Below are 25,322 nucleotides of genomic sequence, written 5' to 3'. Positions count from 1 at the left end.
GGAGAAAGGGATGGATGGACTATTCACCTCAGGCTGGGGAGATGTTGCATTTTCTGGCTGTGTGAGGGTGGTGGTACATCCCTGAGACCTGCCAAGTGCTCATGTACTTGCTCTTTACACCTCCACATATATGAGGATGGATGGGTTTGTTGCAAAAACCACTGTTTTAAGCTCAGTAGCAGTGGGAGCATTCAGATGAGCCGCTGAAGTGGCAGATTTGAAGGGTGGCAGCTTCCAGGGGAAATACAGATCTTGGCAGGTATCTAAGGGGCACTCCATGTAATGATGTGCCAGTGGTGCAGCCAGAAGAGAGACCTGTCCCCAGGTTGAGAAAGTCTGCAGAGAGGCTTTGCTTGCAGGGGAAGCAGGCAGGCTTCTCCCCATGGTTGATACAATCCAAAAAAAGGTAAAGAAAAATAACCAGACCCTTGGATAGGGGTTGACCCTTGTGAGCCATTAGCCACACATCAAAGTTCTTAACAGATGCTCTTGGGTAATCAGTGTGGCCTCCAGTTATCATTTCAGAATTGCGTAGGGCTCTCATAAGGCTTGTCCTGTATCCACCAGCTCCTCCACATATCCTGGGGCATAAGGAATGGCATTAAAAGACTACTGCTGGACATCTAAATCAAGCTATGATCTAGCCAACATATTCAAAGAAGCTTGGAGAACAATTTAGTTCAGTCTAAAATAGGTAACTACATTTGAACTTAATAATCTCTTTAAAGACAAAGGGACCTGAAGGACTTGTTTCCATGTTGTCTTTCCTTATTTTTTTGTTTACTCTTCTCTATTACTCTGGTCTAGGTGATACAAAGGTCCTTTTGGTTTCAGTCTTGCTCTGACCAGCAGCATCGGGCCACTTCCAGATATGATAACATCAGTCCTCTCCATTCCTTGAAAATGTCGCCTTTCCTAACAACAGCAGAAATTTCAGCCATGTGATATCAAGACCTTAAACCTCAGACTCTCATTTATCACTCTTAGAGGATCAGTACCAGAGTCAAGGTGCCTTTTGTTTAACAGAAATTTCTCTTCCAGTTACAAACAGTGGCCATGATACTCAGTTAGGACAGAGCCCTGCAAATGGTCTTCCTTCATTAATGCTTTCTCCATCTGCTCTGGCACTCTTCCCAGCCACCAACACTTTATGCTGTAGCACTTAGAGAGGTGGCTCCTGCTTTCTGGAAATTCAAACGAAATCTGCCCTGCAGTTTTCAGAGGATACCCTTCCCTTGACTGTGCTAAGAAAGCTGGCATCTGAAACGGTGGAAAGAAGCATGTTGCCATGGGGGTAAACCCAGCTACAACCCTTAGATGTGAGCAGCCCCCAGACTTTTGTGTTGTCTGCTTTGATCCAGTACAAAGGTAATGGCCATTCTTCCAGGTCATGAGTCTTTCTGAGGAAATAGAACCCAAAGGTGTTTTCCCTACAAAGCTTGTTATTTGGCTGTCCATCCTTGCTTGGTAATCCACTGCTTAAGGAGGGTGCAGCTCTCCTCTGAGGACTGCTGATTCCCAGTTGAACAGTGTTACCTCCTCAATTGCTTGTCACTGTCTGAGCCTGAAGTCCAGATGCGAACAAGCAACAGCATGAAATTCAAACTCAGCTCTGCACAGCACCTCGTTATTCTTCCCTGTAGAGCTGGGAGCTGGTTTTTGCCTTGATCTCACCTTTCTACAGACATGATCATGAGATAAGGTGTTGCAACATCGGTTTTCTGCCTCAATATACTGTAGAGGTGGAGGCTGTGCTTTTGTTTTGCTTGTTGCTGACATGTCCTGGCTGCAAGTTTTCTAACAAACAGCAATGTTTATTTGACTTGGGAACAGCTGTCTTGTGACTTGTCGAGATTAGCAGCCATTTAGTGGATCTAAGTCTTGTACTGAAAAAGGCTTTTTAAGTTTGGAGAATCTGTAACATTTTTAAATGCCATCAGGCTTTTTGGTTTCTTTTTTATTTAGCATGGGATAAAACATAAATGCGCACAGCCTTAGTTATGCACACGTTATAAAAATGATGATAAAATGCTGTTGCTACAGAGTAATAGAAAGCAAATTCAAAGCATTTCCAAGGCTCTGGATAATTGCTCATCTATACAATCCATCTGTGCAGAGCTTTTGTTTCTGACAATGGCTTGTGTTTGTCCCCCTCACATCCTGTCAGATTTCTGGTTGAGAAATCTCTCTTTCCTTTCTTATTTTTGTTTCCCTGTTGACTGTATCAGAGCACTTTCATGATGGTATCCACCTTTTTATGTAGGATAAGTATACTGGAAAATATTGCATTTGCCGTAAGTTATGTCGAACTCCTGTTACAATATATGGCTGAGACCCAAAAACCTGCTCCATTCGGTGGAGATTTGTCCACTGATTTTACTATGCACTGAACTTTCTGTACTCTAGGTGCATTTATTTCTTGATATCAAGACCTTTTAACATAAGAAAATGTAATTGTGGAGAACATGAGAAGCTGAGGTCAGAGTTGACATGCTTTACATCCACCAGGCCTAAGTAGGGTTTCTGTTATGGAAAGCTTTTAAATTATCATTGTCTCACAAATTTAGCTTTTAGTTTTTCTTGCCTTTTAACCATTAAAAATAGCTTTAGGTGAAACCAAAGCTCTCTGGTCCTTTTTGTGCCTTCCTACAGAGCTAAGGTACAGGGCACACACACAACCCTTCCTGCTTTGACAAAGCCCTTCTATATGTATAGGTGAGAAGGATATTTGCAACACAAACTCTAGCACATTTAATAAGTAAGAGCCAGATCGTGAAGATTTTACAGGGTGAAGCTCTCTTTCCAGTTTTGAGTAAGGACTACAGTATCTTCCTAGTAGCAGGACAGGCAGTCTGCGGCTTGCAGTTTGTAGAGGAAGTTTCCATTTTACTCTTCCCTACATTATCAGTGTAGTTTCTCTTGTCCCCCTAACAGTCAGAAGAAAACATTGCTAGAGGTTGACCCTGATCATCTTTGCTATGAATTTCTGTCTAGAGGCGCCCACATGGGAAAAGCCATATAGGAAGAGTAGGTACCTAATTCAAAGTCTGGTTCTCTATAAGTACAGTTCTCTACAGCTTCTGGAGGAGCAGGGGGATTTGAGCAAGGAATGAGGAAGCCCTGGAATTATCTTTTAAGCATGCTGCATGTCACAGCGCTTTATCTAAAGTCTTGTATCTTTTGTTTCAGTTTACGTGTTCTGTAATTAGGCAGAAGGACTCAGTTCATAAATTATAAATTTGATTTATAAGAGAAGTGATCTGAAGGAATGGAAAAGTCAAGTATTTAGTTTGTTGGTTAAGAAAGATTAAAACTTTGATTTAAAAAAAAACCAACAAACTTGTTTTCTAGTAAATGTTGAGGATGGAAGAACTCAACTTTTTTGTTAAGTTCAACAGATTTTTGTGCTTTAAAATAATCCTTGAGAAATAGTCCCTGGTGATTTCTTTCATGCTGTTTAGAATGACTCAGCCTGGGGGTTTAAGGAGAGGTGTCCTTCCTATGTCTTTTGAGTCAAATTTCTGACAAATTTAGGAAGAAATATATCCTAACATTTCTTGTTGAGTGCTTGACCAGCTTCTCCTGGAAGAAGTGCGAACCAATTTTTATAGCAAGCAACATTGTTCTTGTTACTTTCCAGCTTGTATGCAGAGTGGGAAAAATGAAATCAGTATTTCTGTCTTGCTACAGATATTGAGGCAAAGTCCAAGGTAAAATCTTTCACTTACCCTCAATCTGGGGATACTTTTTGTTTTCTGTGATTGCCTAAGTTGATTTTCTCCTGAAGCAGGACTGCAAATCCCTCAGTGGTGGATGAATAAAGAGCCATCGGTGCACCACAAAGAGCACATCAGTGGTGGGGTGGCACCAGGCTTCTGCATGCCCTTGGCAGAATTGTGGTTTTCCTTCAGCTATGTGGTTTCTCAGTCACATCCTGCCTACAGTGCTCGAGTGATAGCAGGCAGCATGACAGGCAAAAAATATTCAGAATAAATGCAAAGCCGTGGAAAGTTGAGAGGGGAGCTCCGAGGGGATGTGTTTGCTTTGGAGCAGACTGTCAGCGTCGATAAAGATAAAAAGGTGATGAGATGGAGCTGGGGGAGAAGAGATGCCCGCAGGATACTTGAATGTGTGAGAGGGGCTGCGAGGAGGGAGGAAGGACAGGGACACAGCAGTGAATACGGGAGGGAAAGGGTTGAATTTTGCAGGGAAGCGTGGGAGGATTAATTTAGTGAAACCTTGGAGTAAAGCTAGCCCTGGTCAACCCAATCTGTCACAGAAAAATAAGGTGAAACTCTACTCTGCAAGTCCAGGGCAGGGCAGGATGGGGTAGAATTAAAAGCACAAAAGATACAAGGGAGAAATGAGAGGGAATTGCTTCCATGCTAGAAGCAGCTAAATAGGCTAGGACACTTCAGCTTGAAAAAGAGATGCCTGAGGAAGGACATGAAAGAGGATTTTATGTTTTTTTCTCTCCAGGGAAAGGGGTATTGTAGTTAGATCATGAATATTTCTGTCTTTGTAAAAGAACCAGGCAATTCCTAATGAAACCAGCAATGAGCAGGTTCAAAGCAAATTCAGGAAGGCTGTAGCTTTTTTCAGTGGACACTTAAACTGTGCAACTCCTTGGCCGAGGAGGTTGTGAATTTTAAAAATTTCCAGAGATTCAGAAGAAAAATGAAATTGAATTTAATTAAAAATTTACGGAAGAAAAAGAACCTATCTAAGGTATTTTTTATTATTACATAGAACTTTCAAGATTTAGATGGAAGATTATCCTGATTCAGGAGCTCTCTGCTCATTGGAGTCTGGGGCAGTAGTAGTAACCCAGCACTCATGATGGGTTTTCCTAACCTCTACTGGGATTGAATTCAAGCTGCCTGTCTGGAACCAAGTTAGTAGATTGTTGCAGGGACCATCTTCTGGGATCTGTATTCCTCAGTCAGGCAAAAGCTTAGGGCTCATCTGGGATAAGAAGGTTGCTAATTGGTTGTAATGAGACCAAACTGGGCAAACCACAGGTGAGCACCTAGGCTGCATTTCTGCATGAGCTTGTCAGTGAGAGGACAAATGTCACCCGATATCTCTTTACAGTCCTAACTCCAGAGAGGCTGGAAACTGCCTGCTGACATCAGTTTGGAGTGAAAATGAATTTCCATTGCAAGCACACCAGCCAGTACCCTGAGGGATATCTCAGCTTGGCTTAATGAAGCCCTTTGCCTTGCTATTACCAACCTGTGGGTAGTGAGAGGCGTGCAGAGATCCCAAGATACCTCAGGCATCAAATGGGTATCTTTGCATCTGAACATGGATCGAATGAGCAGAAGTCTTGTGTGTGAATGACCTTCAGAAGAGATCAGGAGTGACACCATTCATCAAGGAAAATTTAGTGCAAATAATAAATGTGCTGAAAGCTTTTATATTTTTCTGAATTGGGGGTTTACCTGTGTTAAGAAAGTGCCTGGCACAATCCTACTGCCATTCATTTCTTCCCTCAGCGAAACCTAGTCACATCTTAGAGCCCTGCCAGAGCTCTGGAAGTCATGTTTATTCATGAAGGAAAGTTACTCTCTGCTGCTTCCTAGATAAGCTTTCACCATGTATTTGCTGTAAGTGTAGATATGACGCAAATAAATGGGTTTTGCACTCTGGTCTGCCAGTTCAAAAACCGCTGTATACCCAAGCCTCATGACAATTGACCTGTTTCTGTTCATTAACCTTATAAAGAGAGAGGAAATGAGGGCCTGAGCTTTGATCTGCTTTTAGCAGGTACAGTGGAAAAGGTTTCCACTTTCTGCAGCTGTGGTGGAGTTTTCTAACCCACTGCAGCCAGGACTGTGTCAGTGTTCTTCAGCCACTTCTGAGGCAGAACTCCTTAGAGAAAGGCTCTGGAAAGCCTGGCTGAGGCTAACGCAGCCTTTGGCTTGCACTTGGGGCATTTGGCTTGCAAAGAGGGAGCTGCTGGACGTAAAGGTCACAGTTTCTGTGTGTGGCACACAGCCTCCAGCCCATACCTTGTGCAAGACTTCAGAAGCCTGCTTTAAGGGGGTGAGAGGTGGCTGCTGGTATTTAATTGTGTGGCTTGCTGGGCAATGATGAGCAGTTTGATCTGCTTATCTGAAGGTTAAGAGGCAGATTTGTTAGAATCTTGAAGGATTTCCCCCTGCAGCCCTCCAGAAGAAGATATTTGGCTCCAGAGAGCACTTCATGATCTACCAGGCAACAGCAGGACAAAGCTGAGATATGGAAGTTGCAGTTAAAATAATTGAAAAAGAAAAGACTCATATATGTGTACATATATATACGTATTTATGATGAGAAAAGTTTAAAGACTGTACCTGATTACCGAGGGATGTGGTAAACGGTACTGTCTTGAAAGTCACATGCTTATTTTCATACTGCTTCTCCATTTGTGATCCTCTCCAAAGCAAAGCACAGCCCTTGGCAGTGTGTATTCCTCAGCTTTCAATAACAAGCAAATGAGCAGAACAGTTCTTTTTATTGAAGTGGAGTTGAAGGGCACATGTATTCATGGCTCATTTGTACCTGCTGCCTTGGGTAAGAACTGTTAAATACCTCTGCATCCTTCCTACAGATGCTGAGTGTAAGGGGGGCAACAAAAGGCAACGTTCAGAATGAATTAATGGAAAAGCACTTAGCAATCACTAAACATGATTTGATCAGACGAAACAAATTTTCATCCTTACTACATTTGTGAAGGCCAAGTGATGCCACGGGGAAGAGGGATTTCCTTTTTCTGAAGCACACTGCAGCTGTTTCTGCCCTCAAATAGTTTTTTTAAGTATTGGTCTGTCATGCTGACATGACAGAATACTGCCTGCCAACCCCCTGAGCCCAGCAGTTTGCCAGGGTAAGGTCTATCAATTTTGGAGAAACAAAAACATTTTCTCAAATGATATTTGGTAATGATTGTGTTCTGGATGGACAGGCACAGACTTTTGTAAGATGTTGTCATGGGATGACTACTGGGCGAGCAGCAAGTGTTAAACTGCAAATGCAAAGCCCCTTGTCGGTATCAGTCTTTGTATTGTTCCAGTTCATTAAACTCAAGTTGCTTATGCAGGCTGTCTCCCAGTCATTGGAGAGAAGATGGTATCTCCAAAGAATGATTCATTTTCTTAACTTTAGATATCCATCGTACAGTGAACTACATGAACTGCCAGGCAGAGCTCTGGTTTCTGTTGGCTTCTTTAGATCTGACTTTTAGATGTATAAATTTAGGGATCTAAATCCCACCTGGATCCTTCTAGGCAGCTGCACAAATATTGTCAGCCCATATGGTGGGGCAATAAGGAAGAATAGTGTTGGAAGAGCCAGTAGGTATTTACAGGTCTTTACAGAGGCAACAATGTTTAAACATCCACTTTGTGTGTCTTGCAAGGCCAGTGTTGTGTGTCTTAACATTATTTTAATTAAAGAGAGCTTTTGTTACAAAAGTAAGCACCTAAAAGCTTTTTTTTCATGCATCACAGGTTGTGGTGAAAAATGCTAACACAAAAACAGATAAAGATCACAAAAATTCTGAAAATGCAGAATTCAGGACATTTAAAAAGCCATCTGATACTATCACCTTGTATTTTATTTTGCATTATAATTTATTACCTGTCCTGAGGTAATGGGTGCATTATAATTTATTGAGGTTGATGGAGGAAAAGATTGTAGAACATGAAAGATCTTGTCACAAAATCATCTATTTTCCATTGGCAGAATAGCTCATATCTTAATACTTTTGGAGCTGCTGGCTGTTTGGTGGCAGATGACACTTTGGAAACTGAGCTTTGAACCTGATATTTGAAACCTGAATTTTAATGAACTCTACAGAAAAGCATGCACGAGGAAGATACCGCCAGGTATTCTGTTTCTCAGGCTCCGATAAACTCACCTCAGGACTTTGTTTGAAAAGTTCTGTTTGCTCATGAAAGAAGAAAAATAAAACGTGTAAAATAACTTTGAAAGAGAGCTGAGGGATCCTTTTCAGCTTCAAAGCATTTTCATGTGCTCTCTTTATTGATCTGAGACAGCACACTGTCTCAGTCTGAGCAGACTGGTGATGACACCAGCCTTTTTCTTAGCTGAAGTAGTGAGAAATGATTTAAAGGAGGAATTTCAGATTGGGATATAATTATCAAGAACTGCAGCTTGACAATGGTTTTCATAGTTCCCTTTACTTGCATGTGAAAAGTATTTTCTCAAAGCTTTCTTCTTCATAGTCTAGTTCCTCTTGTTATGCTGTTAACCTTAACAGTAACATGCTAGTCACATTTGGGGAAGTGTTGCAATCTAATCGGGCATGACAAATATCTGAGAGTAGAGGTGCTATAAAAAAAGTGAGATCTGTTGACAACCTGTCTATCTAACCAAGGCAGCAATTGAAGTGCATGTGCCTGAAGGGGGAAAAAAAGTTTTCAAAATTCTAGTAAGAACTCTAAAATATGTAATATGTTGAGGCAAAAACATGACTTGTTTGTTTGTTTGTTTGTTTTAATTCAGGTCTACCAGGTCCTTTTGGCTTCAGTTCTAATGTTGTGTTATTCAACAGTGCAGCATGTGTGTGACATCATTAATGTCTGTTGTGAAAGCAGAAATTAAAGGGCAAAATCAGAACAAGATAGTATAATTCTGTAGGAAGGACATGCAATTTTTTTTCTCCCAGAAAGCTTTTATTCTATGCAGAAAATCTTCAGAAATGCTTAATTATAACAAACCCTGAAGTTTTCTCCCTGAAGTTAGCAGCATTGGTTATGTGTTCATTCCTAGGTTGGACAGCTAGGAGCGTACTACCTTGTGCCACCCTTCCATAGAGAGCATCCCCTGACAGCAGCACTGTCCCTCGTCAGCCCACAGGAGTGTTTTGTTCCTTCTTCCTTTTTTAGGGAGAAAAAATGCTCCTGGGGAAGGGATTTGGCTCCTGATCTCTTGACTGTCATCAGCATCCCTTCCCTGCTGAGCACATCCCCTGTGCAATCATCTCATTTCAAGGGGAAGAAAAAGGTAGTGACCCAAGTTTGAAGGAAGGAAAGCACATCTCACATGTTCAGACCAGGTGTTTTAATGCAACAAGGAGAGCTAAGGGCAAGGAAGAGAGATACTTAATTAGGCATTTCTGCCTTTTTCATCTTAAAAAAAGGCACTGTTCTCTATTAACTCTGATTTGCCTAGTTCTTGCACTGATCTACTGTTCTTTCTGTAATATTTTTGGAATATTACAGACAACACCACTGCTGAATTTCATGGATTGGGGTAGATTAACGTTATGAGTTTAAAGAAAATATTTCTTGCCTTTCCTTCCAGAAGGTGCCTGCACCAAGATGATAAGCTCCACTCACTTTTGCACAGCTGCTCTGCCCCAATTCCTCTGCTCCATCCAGCAGATCCCACTTGTGCTTAGTTCTACCATCTGCTTTTCTCTTTTCCCCCAGGTTGCAGAAGGCAATGGGACAACATCACCTGCTGGCCTGAAGCGGAGGTGGGAGAAGTTGTGGTACGGCCTTGCCCAAAGTACTTCAGATTCCTCACAACTTTTCTTGGTAAGAAAAACCAGACAGCTCATTGCACTGAAGTGGGTTTATGGCTTCACTGCCTGTGGGGCTTCATATCATATCCCAGGGCATACTTCTTGGTATAATCAGAGGGAGAAACAAGCTCTTGGCAGAAGGTAAAGGAGGTTTCCAAGTCATACATGAATGCCCAAACCATTAGAGCAACCTCCTTATCCTTCGTGCAGCACCACATATTGCTCTGGATCATACAGATGCAAAAATGGCTCCTGGTGAAATCTAGTAATAAGGATGTTATGCAGTGAAAATTGAATCAACCTGTATAATAGTATGTTTGTTGTACAAAACAAAACAGTTTAGCACCGTAATTAATTAAGTCACTGACATAAAATAAACAATCTGAAACTGTACATAATAAAGTATTTTTCTGCTGAAATGACAGATTTGGCCACAGGCCAAGAAATTAACCTGGCAAATACTCAGTGGGGAAGGTTAATGGGGAAAGTAGCTTAACTCACTGTTCGGGATGTTCCGGGAAACCTTAATTTAAAACTCAGGTCTCAAGGGCAGTGCAGCAACAGGGTTCTTTGTCTCCTGGTAGTTCGTAGTCATTATTTACTATTTTTATTATAGCATTCCTGCAGGCCTCCACAGAGAATTAAATGCTTTTGCACTGAAGAGTATGCACCAAGCTGATAAGTCTCCACTTTTACAGCCTTGCAGTCCAAACACGCATGATAGATTATGAATGAGAGAAAGGATACAATACTGTCCCTGTTTAACAGACCACGGCACTCCACTGATTAACCCGCACATGCTGATTACATGACTTGCCCAAGGCCGCGCCAACAGTCTTTGCAGAACCAGACGGGAAATTCAAAATCCTGGAGTCCTATCCTAGTGCTGTAACCTTGCTGTTTCCAAAATTCACCTGCAGTTCATCATCGCAGAGAAAGCAGGCAGAAGCTGCTGTAATATCACATCTTGCAGGATGAGACTCTGAACATTGGTTGAGCCATGTGGAATAATTGGTGGCTGTTGATGCTTTGTGTCCTCTCTTAGCACATTTGCTCGCTGGGTTTTAGAGAGCTGACAGAGTTAGATAAACAGGAAGAAAAAAACTAATTTTTTTTATACTTCATCCCACCAGAGCAATGAGGAAAGTATTTTATATATTTGATTTTACATATATATATATGCACACAAACACATTTGTATTGTATATATGAAAGTGGAATGCCTTTAACTGTGTGGTAGGATGGGCTTATGAGACTGAATAAATTTGCCCACTCAGGGGCAAGTACTACTCTCCGAGATATCCCAGGGCACCACATTCCCTTGCAGAAAGGTGCAGTTCTCCTGTAGTACATGTGTCATTGGGTCTCTCAGATAAGTTAAGGGTATCTCAAAAAAAACCTATGCTTAGGCAAGTGAATGATTCGTATCATGAGAGAAGTCCAGACTTCACTGAGAGCAGTCAGGACATGACTTGGGCTCTCTGTGCATTTAATGTTCCAGGCCAAGAAAGAGCCTCAAAAACAAGCCAACCCATGGCCCTTTCCTGCATACCCATGTTGTAATATGGCTGCTGGCTTTTGTGCTCTTCTTTGAGCAAAGCTTAGCAAATGTCATCTAGCCTTGTAGTTGGCAAGATCAGCAGCCTTCTAGGCAATTTCACACTGCTTTGGATGAATTTCCTCTGGTTAAGTGTATTTTTCTGCATCTGTCATCCAGGGGTTTCAGTCACTTGATAGCTGGCTGGTTGGGTCAGTGACGGCTAGGACATGATTCATCTCATGATAAATGAGCCAATTTTAAGAGATCAGATGAACAGCACCATGGCAGTACCTATTTCTTATTTGTCTTACCTTGCTTAGTATGGTAAAGCACAGACTGACTTGCTTTGTCGGAAGGAGTGACTTCAGCTCTCTTAATTATTGCTGTTTCTAATGCAGGTCTGTCTGTATCAGATAGGTGTCTGGGATCCCATTAACATCAACAGTAATCTGGTCAGTGCAGTCAGAGCTGTATGTAGGAACTGGTTTGAGACCATCTTAAAAATCTGAATGTGCACAAGTCCATGGGTCCTGATGAGATCCATCCGCAGGTCCTGAAGGAGCTGGGAAATGAAGTTGCGAAGCCGCTGGCCATCATATTTGAGAAATCATGGCAGTCAGGTGAAGTTCCTGATGACCGGAAAAGGGGAAATTTAACCCCCATTTTCAAGAAGGGGAAAATGGATGACCCGGGGAATTACAGACCAGTCAGTCTCACCTCTGTGCCTGGCAAAATCTTGGAGCAGATTCTCCTGGATGGCATGCTAAGGCACATGAAAATCAACAAGGTGCTTGGTGACAGCCAGCATGGCTTCACTAAGGGGAAAACCTGCCTAATTTGGTGGCCTTCTATGACGGGACTACTGAACTGATGGACAGGGGTAGAGCAGTTGAGGTCATCTACCTGGACTTGTGCAAAGCGTTCGACACTGTCCCACAAGACATCCTTGTCTCTAAATTGGAGAGACATCAATTTGATGGATGGACCACTCGGTGGATAAAGAACCGGCTGGATGGCCACACACAAAGAGTTGTGGTCAATGGCTCAATGTCCGGCTGCAGACCAGTAACAAGTGGCATCCCTCAGGGATTGGTGTTGGCACCGGTCTTGTTCAACATCTTTGTCCCTGACATGGACAGTGGGATTGAGTGCGCGCTCAGCAAGTTTGCCAGTGACACCAAGCTGTGTGGTTTGGTTGATACGCTGGAGGGAAGGAATGCCATCCAGAGGGACCTTGACACTCTTGTGAGGTGGGCTGATGCCAACCTCATGAAGTTTAACCATGCCAAGTGCAAGGTCCTACACCTGGGTTGGAGCAATCCCAGGCACAGCTACAGGTTGGGCAGAGAAGAGATTCAGAGCAGCCCTGCAGAGAAGGACTTGGGGGTGTTGGTTGATGAGAAAATGAGCATGAGCCGGCTTCAGTGTGCGCTCGCAGCCCAGAAAGCCAACTGTATCCTGGGCTGCATCAAAGCAGCGTGACCAGCAGGTCGAAGGAGGTGATCCTGCCCCTCTACTCTGCTCTTGTGAGACCTCACCTGAAGTATTGTGTGCAGTTCTGGTGTCCTCAACATAAAAAGGACATGGAACTGTTGGAACAAGTCCAGAGGAGGGCCACGAGGGTGATCAGGGGACTGGAGCACCTCCCGTATGAAGACAGGCTGAGGAAGTTGGAGCTGTTCAGCCTGGGGAAGAGAAGGCTGCGTGGAGACCTCATAGCAGCCTTCCAGTATCTGAAGGGGGCCTATAGGGATGCTGGAGAGGGACTCTTCATTAGGGACTGTAGTGACAGGACAAGGGGTAACTGGTTAAAACTTAAAACAGGGGAAGTTTAGATTGGATATAAGAAGGAAATTCTTTCCTGTTAGGGTGGTGAGGCACTGCAATAGGTTGCCCAGGGAGGTTGTGAATGCTTCATCCCTGGCAGTGTTCAAGACCAGTTTGGACCAGGCCTTGGGTGATATGGTTTAGTGTGAGGCGTCCCTGCCCATGGCAGGGGGGTTGGAACTAGATGATCTTGAGGTCCTTTCCAACCCTAACTATTCTATGATTCTATGATTTGTTGCAAAATTAATGCCATTAAACTCTGTGGAGCAATTCTTCTTTAGTAGTAGTGAGCAGCATTGAATAACTTTCAAAAAAATCAATCGTCCAGTTAATGTTTATGTCTTACTCTTTGATCCCTTTGCAGGAACATGAAAGGTTATACCAAGTTGTGAGCAAGAGAAAATCTCTTATATTTATAGCAGGAAAAGGGTGAAATACTGGGAAACAAAGAGTTAAAGTGATTTTCCTGCCAATGAATATGCTCTTCAAATGACTAATATCATTTCTCATGGTAAATAAAGGATAAAATTTCTCGTGGCATTTAGAAACCTTAAAATGCCTAGCAGAGTCCTGATGTCGTTTGACATTAAATTTTTATGCCATTCACAAATACAGAAGATTTTTATTATTTCATGACATTCGTCAGTACCATATGAAGGAGCTAGATGAAAATATTTTTTGCACCTTTTTTTATTAAAATGCATAACTTGCTATCCCTTGACCAGAGCATTGTGGCTTTCTTTCAAAATATGGAAGGTGATATTCATAATAGAGATTTATTTCCTGCAATTTCTCCAAAAGCAAGTTGTCCATCTTACGCAAGTTAAATGGTAAAAAAATAACCCTGGCAGTTTTTAGGTTTTAACTATGAGATTAATTAAGGGGGCAAGGATGGGAATAACCAAGATCTGAAATCCTACTCAAGGAGGTGAGCTCCTTCTGAGTTTCGGGCTTGCCAAACTCCTTTTTATCTCTAGTGCTCTAAATTTACTTCTGCTTACCTTTCCCATGAGTCATTTTCCTCATGAACACCTTTTGCTTCCCTTTCCTGCTCCATTTCTCTTCCTTCTGTTTAGGGGGCCTACTGACTGCCATTCACTGTGAATACTGGTATATTCTTATTTTTAAACCATCTAGAACAGAGCTATCTTGTCTGCAGGTGGTTAGTGCCTCCTATAGAGTCACCCAGGCATGGCAGCTTAATCTGCATGGAGCTAAGCACACCAATACTTACATGCATTTGCATAGTTCAACTCAAAATCCTTCAGTGTTGGTCAAGTGCATTGAAACCATACCAGTATTGTTACCAAATATTACCACAGCTGCAGCTGTATCTTCTCTCCCCTGCTCCTCAAGTCCCTGATTTCCCCCCTTTCTCCAATATATAATGTCTTCAAACACTTAGGTCTTTTGTTCATCATTTTCACGCCAAATACAAACTCTTTGCTGGTGTTAGAAACACGCTGTCAAACACTGGGCATGAATGATACAAGGGACTAGAAGTTGTTTGCACTGATGGATCCCATACAATGAATTTTTACTTCTTCTGGATTACTGGAGAGTGCACAACTTCACAGGTGTAGCCAAACTGTGACAGTGCTGTCTGGAATAGGCACTGTCATCAGAGCATTTTTATGAGGGTGGGAAGCCATCAGAGCATCTAACTGGCATTGCCATCCAGTAGTGGTTCATGCTCTGCCATCCTCCTATTGCATTTAGACATAACCTCCTCCAGCAGATTGAAATTCTAGAAGACCACAGAAATTCTCAGAGGTATTGTGACATTTGTGCACATGTAAAAGAAAAGACACAGTGCAAGGAAGCAGTTGGGAAGCTTCTATGAAAATTATCCTGATATATCATAAATCACAGATGATGACAGTACCACTTTGCTTGCCCACCTGAAGCATTTGTTAAGTTTCCAAGTGTCCTCTTGAATAATGGACATCGTCATTCCCCAGTCATGCCTTCTACCAGTTGGATCCTTGGACTAGGATTAGTACTTGGAAGGCTCCTGAAATAAACTCAGCCACTGGAGTAGTTTCTCCAAGGCTTCTCCTGTTCCTTCAGAGTGCAAGAGTGTCAGACATGACTTGCTTCATCCTACTGTGGTTTCCAAATACATTGCCACTGCTTTTTAGTCATCCCCTATTGCATGTAAACAACCAACAAACTGAAGGCATGGAAGATATTCTGGTAAATAAAAGCCCATCATACCAGAAGAGACTAGAAAATTGTAGCTGGCTTAGTGACACTTGCTTGGTTTAGTAACACAGAAGGTGGGTTTCCATTGAAAGAATGAAATCAAGGAGGGAAAAGAGTAGTTTAAGCTAATACTCAACAAAAGCAGAACATGCAAACTGCCATGAATAGAGTCACAGTAGAAACTGGAGGAAGGTTCCAGTGGGGTTTTATGTGGGAAGTAAAGACTAACTTTGGAGATAGTTTTAATGAATTTCTAAAGTGATTAGATGATTTTAAGGATGCAGGGCATCTCCAGGGCTGCTTCTGTGTGTTCTTCTGATGTCCCCACTGTGTTTCATATGCAGTGAGCCAAAGATACAGGCAGGGAAAGAGACCAGACCGTGTTACTCACTGACTGCTAGGAGAGTGAAGGATTCTGCAGCTGTTCACAGAATATATTTGTGCATTATGAGCTTATTAAAGGCAAGCTAAGTCTTTAAATATTGGTCTCATATGAATCTTGAGTTGTTTCAGCAAAATTATGGCCCCTCCTTCCAATGTTGTTGCTAAGAATGCTCTCTGTCTGGCTCAGAATATTTCCTGGCTTCAAGCTGCTGCTCTTTGTCCTGTTTAGCTGTCTGAAATCCTACATGCTGAGAAGCAAATGCTCCAAGTCATATCTGGCTTTGTATATCCATGGAAGCAATGTTTTTACTAGCTACCTGGAGTCTTAGAACAAGCATGAAACTGTCTGTGCTTATTGTTGACAGCTATTATATGCATTCAGAGTTTGATAAGCTGATTTCCATGATGCACGGTTTTGTGCAATTCTTCAGGCAAGAATTAGGGTGGGATGAGAGTCATGTAACCAGACTCCCGTGGCTAACATCAACTAGAAAAAATGCTGGTTTATTGTGTGTCACCTCTAAGGTACATATTTGTGCAAACACTGGTTAGGTTTGCAATCTTAAACAAGAATTTGGAAATGACAAGGTTATTTATCAGCATTGATTCATGAAAACAGCAAGCTTTTCCATGGCAGTTGGAATCTAAAAAGTCTAGGCTGCATCAGAAAGGTGATTCAATCTGGTCAAGGGATTTATAAACTTCTGAATTCAGACAAGATCATGTGATGATCAAAATGGGTTTTCTACTGATTTCAGCCTCACTCCTCCCTGTCTACGTGGTGCAGGTAATAAGGCTCAGTATCACCTAATGTTAGCTGTATGAAAGCTCAACAGTAAATCTCATCAGATATATGGGTGTTCTCCTGCCTGTTTACCCAGAAAAGCACATCCTGTATGGCCTGGAGGTGTTTCTCTGGGGTTTGAATCAGCCTGTGATTTTCCCACTCTTCACTGGGGGAATTCTATGGAGTTATTTAGAACAGACACTCAGGACTGCAGCTGTAGGTGGACCAAATCTGCTCATGCACAGACACATAAATAAAATTTCCAGATGCATCTAAATCACTTGCATGTTTATTAATTGCAAGTTATAAACAAATATTGTCTTCTATCTAAAGAAATTGGAGACAAATTTTTCTGTGGGCTTTAAAACCAAAGTAACTGAAGTTTATGACAGCATTACATTCAGAATCTGACCCAAAGTTATTAAACAAGCTCTTTCTGCATAAGCAGAGTGCAAAGACTAACCTGAGAAATCATGTGTCTTACTGTGTTAATGTGGATGTTTTAAACCATAATCCATCATGAAGATTACATCTTTTTTGGTTTTATTCTTTCGTGTCTTCTTACCATTTTAAATTTGCGCATTCGTACTTTTCCATCTGATAGCTTTTTCATTTGAATTTAGAAAGTATCTTTTTGTCTGTGGCACGTTTCGATTCAACAAATACAAACCAAGAGCTTTGTCATTGTCTTTTGTCATTCTCTTTTTTGTTATTGTGCCTAAAGTCTTTTTAACTATCATTTGACCCATGTGCATCTCAGATGTTGTGAGCACTTACACACAAAACGTGGCTTGTATCATTCCTGGCCTCTGACAGATGTCCAGATGTCAGTTTGATGGACAAACTCAGTTTGATGGACAGCAAAGATCTAATTCTGTTGTCTCTTTGGATTTTTTGTTGGTTTGTTTTTTTTTTTTTTTGATTCATTTGAAGAGAGATTTGCAAATTACACCCTCACTCCATACTTTCACTTTGAAACAGACTAACTAATCCTTTGTAGCTTTACCTAAGTTTAATAGGACAGAAGTGAACAAGTCTATGAGGGTGGTGAGGCCCTGGCACAAGTTGCCCAGAGAAGCTGTGGCTGCCCCATCCCTGTCAGTGTTCAAGGCCAGGTTGGACAGGGCTCAGAGCAACCTGGTCTAGTGGAAGGTGCCACTGCCTGTGGCAGGGGATTGAAACTAGATGGTCTTTAAGGTCCCTCCCAACCCAAACCATTCTGTGATTCTATGGATTTATGTCATTTACTGTTAACATACACGATGGTTCAGGCTGAAGCAATACCCAGCTATCACTTCTCCTCACCCCTTTGTGTTCTGGCACACACACAGACAACTCTACACAACTGCACAGAGCAAAGAGAAGAGCTCCCTATGAAATAACATGAGGGTGAGCCCCTCATTGAAGCAAGTGGTTTAAAAGTCCTTTTCAGGTAGCTCCACTGATGCAATTAGGACAGCCCAAAATACAGGGTGCAGTAAGCTTCAGAGAGCTGGAGATGTGTCAGTAATAAATGCAGGCCAAGTGATGTGAAAAAGAACAAATGAAGAAACTGAACGCTGTGTCTATCTTGTGACTTGTTGACACAACGCTAAAGCTTGTACTATGGCATTAAAGTATAAAATACTGATAATTTAAAATAGCCTGAAGCATTAAGTAGAAATTGTACTAAAAGAATGATACCTTGTGAAATCATGACTTAGGCAGATAAAGCAAATTTGGAAAATACCTTGTCATGGTTTACCCCACAAGCTTCTCCCAGATCTACTTCATCATCTACTTTAGTCCAAGCTGTAGCTGTCTGAAAGTCTCAGGTATTCCAAGCAACAGTAGAACAGATCAATAATAAAATTAAACTAGAGATGTTCCAGTGACCTCAGCAGCATCTCAAGAAGAGTAAATGGTAAGAACTGCTATTGCTTTAATAGCTTCTGCTTGGGGAAAAAAAAACAAATAAAATCAGTCTCTAGCCATGGAATATGATGACAGAGAAGTAGGACAGATTGCCACTCAGAGCAGACCTTCCCCTCTCCTTTAGAAGCTATTACAAACAAAGAGCAAGAGAAGTGAGAGAGAGACAAAAGCAAACACGCCTTAGCAATGACTGACCCAGGCTCCCATTGAAAGCCAATAAGAGGGTTTCTTCCAGTAAGATCAAAGAGCTACACCTCACCTGTGACACAACTTTCAGATATGTTTCTGAGTCTGAAGTGTGTATTTGAAAAAGGTGAGAGGCAAAAAGAAATTAACAAAGAGAAAAATCTTAAGAGCTGGACATAGTCAACAAATTGGTTGGAATGCAGTTATCTCTCTGCCTTTATTCAGTTCACTTGTTCAGTGTTTGACTCCTACCCAGAGATCAAACATCTTCCATAAAGAAAATGTTTTAGGTTTTTATCTTGGTTCCACTAACTCGTAACTTCTCTTCTGCTGTGCCATGAATAAATCATGTCATTCCCCTACCAGGCCCTTTAGTAGTTGGTATAACCCTAACTGCAAAGTCATTTTGAGTCGTACCTCTTCCACATCATTCCAAAATACATTTATAAATCTGGAAATTGAATTTTAAATTTTACTTGTGTTTGTTCCTGTATCAAAAAATCTATCCCAATTAATAAATTGTGTGTGCAGTGTTTTGCTGCAGAGCATCTCTCCATTTTTCCTAAGAAACAGAGATGAAAATAAGTAATCACTGTAGAGCAGTGTTCGACTCCTTGTATAGGACTGTGAGGAACCTGGAGGCTTGATGTCAACCCCGTGGGCCTTTTGTGTGGGCAGCAGAGGGACCAAGATCAAGGCCAGAATACCTCGTGGAAGCTGCAGCTGAGGTCTGTCAGGCGATAGTGAGAGGTTCACAACCAAAGGAGGACTAGGCCACTATCGTTGAAACAATGTATGAGTAAAGGTATGGACAGACTACTGTAGCTACAAGTAGAGTTCTTAGATTAATGCTTTTTCATCTGTTAAAAACATGATTTGAAAGGGTGTAAGTCAGAGGTAAATACAATCATGAACATTGTGGAGAAAGTAGGTGAGGAATGATTGTTTCATGATATGCGAGAGGAGGGGTGCTCAATGAAATTGTCCATCAGCAGGTCTAAAATAAGCATTTGGAGGTATGTTTTCATACAGCGTATAAAGAAATCATAGGACTGAAAAGGTATTGGAGGGTACAAATGAAACTCAGAAATATAAAGAGGTATGAGAATTATTAAAAAGAGGCAAGAAAAATTCAGACTATAGGAATAAGATAAACTCAGGCGAACACTAGCTTTTATGCAGCCTCCATTTGAGAGAGATAAGAAGATATTTCTACAGTCACCAGGATATGCAAGATGTAAAGCCATAAAGGAATTTAGCTGCTTAACCTTCCTAGGAAGATTCTACAGATCTTCACTCAATTGGGATAAAAGACCAAAAAAAAGTCCTTCATGTTTCTTGATCAGTATCAGTACTGTCAATTCATTGTTATTTGTCAATCCAACTAAAAAATGGCAACAGTGATTTGGGATAGGAAGAGGGGAATGCTTCTTTCTTCAAAAGAAATCAAATTAAAACAGGTAGTAAAACCTGAATATCCAAAGCCTGAATTAAAACCAGGAATACTCTGATATTTCCATCACAAGTTTACAGGTGTTAGCTTTTCTTTTATTTTACTGGGGCTTTTTTTAATGCTAAAAAGAAGCATGGGGGATTTTAACCAAAACTTGTCTCGGAGTTTAGCCAGTCCTGCTTGTTGTCATTAAGAGGAATTTCCTTCCTTCTGTCATTGCTACCCAGAGCAGGGAGTTTCTGAATCACCCTGCAAGTAAGAAAAAGCTGCCTAGGTTAGGTGTGAGCCCTGTACCATATTTTGCACAACCACACAAGCTAATCAGAACGAAAAATGAGAGCATTCGGATAATTGATTACAACTAATTCTGCTTCCATAATAGGTTTGCCATCAAACTGTGTGGATTAGGAAATTAGAGAGGGCTTTGTGAAGCATTTGTTTAAACCAAGAGTGGCTGCTGGGCCAGATGGTGAAGTCCTCTCTGACAGCAGACATGATACTAGAAAGACGGAAAAGTGTATGGAAGAAGTGCAATCTCTCCTCGTGCTTCATGTACATTATCATTAATCACCACCACACATTGCAAGCAGATTGTCAAGGAAAACAGGCAGAGGTAGAGCATGAGGAAGAGATGTGTTTTCTTATAAATATATGCATATATTATATCTACAGCAGTTTACATTGGCTTGGATGGCCCATCTTGTCTGCTTAACTTTGCAGTTGGGTAGTGTTTAGTGAGCTGCAGACCAGAGAGTGTTGAGCTTAGGAGAGACCCTGCTGATTTCACTGGGGCTTGACCCATTTGCACTTCTGTGGTCAGTACATCTGCAAAGAGGCAGAGCTCATGTCTCAGGCAGTACCAAGAAATGCCGTGATTTGATTGAATAGTTGTGGCCCATCACATTACACATTTGCCTTTAAGGCACTGTTGCAGTAAAACTTCACCAGAACTGGTTATTCAGGCCTGTGGCTTCGCCCCTTGCCTTTCAATAGTGCTTTATGTATTGACTGTCATAAACACTGATATAAATGAGCAAAAGGTCTAGCCTTATATTTACACTTGTAATTCCCTTCTGTAAGCAGTGTCTTTTATACCACAGCATTCTTTTGGAAAGCTGACTGCTTTAGTTTCCCTTCCTGGTTCTCTGGCAGTAGCTATGTAAGGCTTTAGCTTATATAAGAATTACCTCTGCAGATTATATTTGCTGCTTCTAAAGAACTAGCTTGTTTGTTTGTTTGTTTGTTTCCTCTCTTTCTCATTTCTGCGCTGTTATTTTGCTCCCTTTACACATCCATCCCCTCCTACCTAGCAGGGAGTCATATGAAAAGGTCAACACCTCTTTCCCTTCAAAACTTCTTTTTTAAACTCCTTTGTCCTGATATCTGCAAAGAGACAAGACAGCAGTGAAAGAGCTGTGGGATGCTGAGAGCCTTCTAATTGTCTCCCTGCAATACTTTGCTCAAGATTCAGATAAACAATCGAGTTATTGCACCTTAGCAATTATTGTGCATCTGCAAGCCAGGATATCTCCCAGCATGCATGATTTACACCTTTGGCAGATGTGGCGAGATTTCACTTAATTTACATTACAGTGAAAACAGTTTAGCCTAGTTGCCTTACCTCCTCTTTGCAGCATCAGTAGCAGCATCTCACAGACAATATCCCATCCTCATGGGACCAAACGCCTCTTGCTTCTGCAGAGATTGTGCATGCCTGAAATGGGAACCAGGGATTTTCTCTGTGCTCCTGACAGCACCCAGAAGAGGACTTGTGTTACACACAAGGCTCCCATTCACAAATGCATGCCTGAAGGAATGAAACCCCCTTGCACTTTCTAACTGCTTTGCATTTTCTAACCATGACCAAACTGAAACATGGGGAGATCCATTTGAACATAAGGAAACGCTTTTCTATTGTGAGCGTGACCAAGCACTGGAGCAGGCTGTACAGTCTCCATCCTTGGAGATTTCCAAGGATATCCGAAAGGCAACTGGACATGCTTCTGAGCAGCCAGACCAAGTCGGTTGCTTTAGCAGGGGGGGTTGACCAGATGACCTTCAAAGGTCTCTTCCAACCTCAAACATCCTGTGATTCTATGAAAGCTGTAAGGTGGGTTCTAATAAGACATGTTATGAGATTATTGTTATCGTAAATAAGAGTTGTGGCTTTTTCAGTTGAAACTTTCTGTAGGTTTGTTTTTTTTCTAAATGGGAGGCTTCATCTCACCTGAATGGATTTGGCTTTTAGGAGTAGATCCACCAGCTTAAGTGATCAGAGAAGTTGTAACTTTTCTGATCAAAATTAAATACAAACCCGACAAAAGACAGATTATTTCATGGCTGTTAACTAATACCAACCCCATTAAAGGGATTCTGTTAACACTGGGACTTGAACCTCCTTTATCTACAAAGTAGAGAAGAGCCTGGAGCACAAACGTACTGGCAGTACTGCTTTTCAGTTCTTAGTGCATCATCTCCTCCACTGTGCCTTGCTAATTATGTGTTACAGAGTTATAAACCCTGGTCTCCTTTCTCATTTATTCTCCAGGGATACAGTTTAGTAAGATTTAGCTTCAGTCTGATTGGAAATGAGAAAGTATTGGAACTGTTATGAACTGTCAAAGGCTGGAGATACCATTTCCAAGTCCAGGAGCCCTGTCTGTTCTGATACTACCACTTAAATTTTGCAGGTTCAGTGTATTTCATTAGTGCATTAGTGCATTGAGAAACAAACACAGGTTAATGGGAGATGATTCAGGAAAAGAGTATATAAAACTTTTGGTGCTTTTAACACTTTGCCTTCCCATTGACAGAAGATCGGATTTTACTACTTGTCCCAGGAAGACCTATTTACTCGTGGGGAATCTGAGGCCCCACCAATAATCAGATATCCCCACCAGGGAGATCATAAGAACTGGCTGCATGTTCACTGGAGGTCTGTGGCAGAGCTGGGATTTGACCTTGTCACATAAAAATCTCAGTGTAATACTTCAGTCCAAAGTTTGCTGCCTGTAAACCTCGGAGTAAGAATTAAGCTTGTGAGGCTCTTTTCCAAATTTTATGTTAATTTTCAGTATAGAAAGTAAGCTGGTAGGTAGTAGTTGTTTGCTCTGACGGGAGACATTATCTATCACTTGAGCCATAATTATGGTGTGGTAAAATCTGTGTCTTCTAACCTTGTACTTTTTGCACCTCCCAGACATCTAGTGCCGAATATGAGAGTTATTAGAAAGGTTTGTTGTATCACACCATGTTTGTGAATTTGCTCATCAAAAAGTGACATGAGCATCAAAGGGCGGTAGAAAAAAGTCTCTGGGAAGTGATTTTCCCTGAAATCTGGGACATTTTATTACTATTTTTTCATCCCAGTGATGATGTATCATTGTGATTCCCTCTACCTTAGTTTCCGCATCTGCTAAAGCATTAAAACAACTTTTGAAAGTAGCATTGAGAGCAGCGAGAATTACAAAACAATCAAACAATTGTGAGGAAGTGCACTCAAAAAGAAGAAATAGGAGAAAATTAAGCTGAAATAAGCACCTCTTAGTAAACTGAGAATAAGCAGCAAAGAATCAAAACCACCGTGAAAGCTAAAAGCATCGTCAAACAGAGAGGAGGAGTTTTGAGCAGGAAATAGGAAGCAGAAAAGTTCAGATAATGGAATCCATTGTAATGAAAAAGAACAGAAATTGCATAACAACTCAACAAAAAAAAAAAAAAAAAAAAAAAAACACCAAACAAGAAAAAAAAAAAAATAAAAGAAAACGTATTAAACAGTCACATCCTTGTTTTGTTTGCACAAGATCTCTTTTGTTTGCACAAGATCTCTTATGATCCTGATAGGAGCCCTGGTAAAAAGAAATGCTAACAATGACCATGCAGAGAAAGGGTGGGGAACAACAACTCACCAAACTGTGCTAAAGTTAAGTTCTCTTGGAGCAGCTGTTAAAATGAACAAAGGCATCAGAGCATTTGTGGAGTTTCGGTCTGTTGTAAAGACAAATTACAGGGGCAAGTGTAGTGTCAAAGTTTTACTTGTCACAGGTACTGAAGAAGCGAATTAAGCCAGGGGATAGGCTGCTGCTGATTTCAGTGTGAAACAGGTCTATGCTTAGGAAGATGTTCAGATGACTCAATTGTCAGAAATTCCTGGAGGTGATGCTTGAACATTTTCATGACTCATAGCTGCATAATTGATTTGCTCCTGTTTGCAGAAGTTTTATTGCTCTTGTGCAAAGAATCTGATTGTTAGAAATGTTTACAAGCTCTTGAGTTTCACTGATGTAATTCTTCATCTCAGAACCAAGTTTTGACTACTGCTTGTTCATTCTGGCTTATTGTACCAGCTTTCCAGTGGGGAATGGCAGGCAGTTTTGTTCGATAATGACACCGAAGGAATGCCACAGTCAAGTGAGATGCATGAGATAGACAGGATACAGACCAGTGGTCAGAGTGGATGCTGGGGGAATTTGCAGTGTGCAATGTGTTGCTTCTTTGTTATTTCTGTCTGACAAATATCAATCTTGGCCTTTTAGACTACAGACCTTTTAGGGTAAGACCTGTCCTGATCAGATTGTTAATTTCTCCTTCTTTTGCTTAAGGTCTGTACCGCCCATAGCCAATGTGGTTTTGAGGTCTAGCTGATACGGGAAGCAGAGATGTCTTAAGGAGTAAGAGATGCTTTGAACTGAGCAGTCTTATAATCCCAGATGGACCAGGATGTGCAGAGTACCAGAGAGGAATGTGAACTTCACAGTTTTGACAGTTCTGCCTGAAGGAGAGGGACATCCTTATGTTAATTAAGGTGCTTTTTAGCCAGTTGGAAGCCCTAGGCACTCAACTTGCTTAAGAGTCAAGGAAATCTTCCTGCCTTTGACTATACATGTTAAAACAGGTAATACAGGTTGTAGGTATCTGGGTTTTCTCCCCTCATAGCCAAATTTTGAAGTGTTTGGTTCGGTGCAGTAGATTTCCCAGGAATCACATTCAGTCAGGGCTCATCTTGTAGACAAGGTCTGGGTTTTGAGGACTGCATTCATGGTCAGTTCTCAGACCTCTGATCTTTTTTATAAAATGAGCAATTTATCTATCCCTGTCTTGGCTTCTCTCATGTGAAGTGAAATACATAAATAATTCACTGCTCTGTTTAGAGAAAACTTTTCCAGGAACAAAGGCAGTATGACAGTAACATTCTCAAACAATCCAGGTGGAATGCCAGCAACCAAAGGTCTAAGTAAAACTGGCATTGTAGTACCATTAGAAGAGATATTTTTTTTTTTTTTGGCACCTCAGTATTAAAATGTACTTGTTTTTGAGGTTTGCACTTTACAACCCAATGAGTCCCTCCCATTTATGTGTTCTGTGTAACGTAAACACTTCGTAACAAAGTATGAGAATTTTGTTCTAAGTGTTACAAGAAATGTCCTCGGGCATTTGAATCAACAAAAGGCAGATATTTGTTGAACAGCAAGCTGGACATTTCTTTTTAAAT

At 41.3% G+C, this 25,322-nt stretch overlaps 1 protein-coding gene across 1 annotated transcript in view; it reads left to right on the top strand.

The window, feature by feature from the left end:
• VIPR1 (vasoactive intestinal peptide receptor 1) overlaps positions 1 to 25,322 on the top strand; it is a 103,492-nt gene that overhangs the window by 40,727 nt on the left and 37,443 nt on the right. The window contains exon 3 of the mRNA XM_062603930.1: positions 9,441 to 9,548. Coding sequence (XP_062459914.1) covers positions 9,441 to 9,548 — 108 coding nt within the window. The remainder of the gene's footprint in view (positions 1 to 9,440; positions 9,549 to 25,322) is intronic.

This window comes from Pezoporus occidentalis, unplaced genomic scaffold (genome assembly GCF_034315485.1).
Source record: "Pezoporus occidentalis ecotype Australia unplaced genomic scaffold, CSIRO_AGI_Poc_V1 ctg82, whole genome shotgun sequence".
Lineage (NCBI taxonomy): Eukaryota > Metazoa > Chordata > Aves > Psittaciformes > Psittacidae > Pezoporus > Pezoporus occidentalis.
This window is presented reverse-complemented; position numbering and strand designations above follow the sequence as displayed.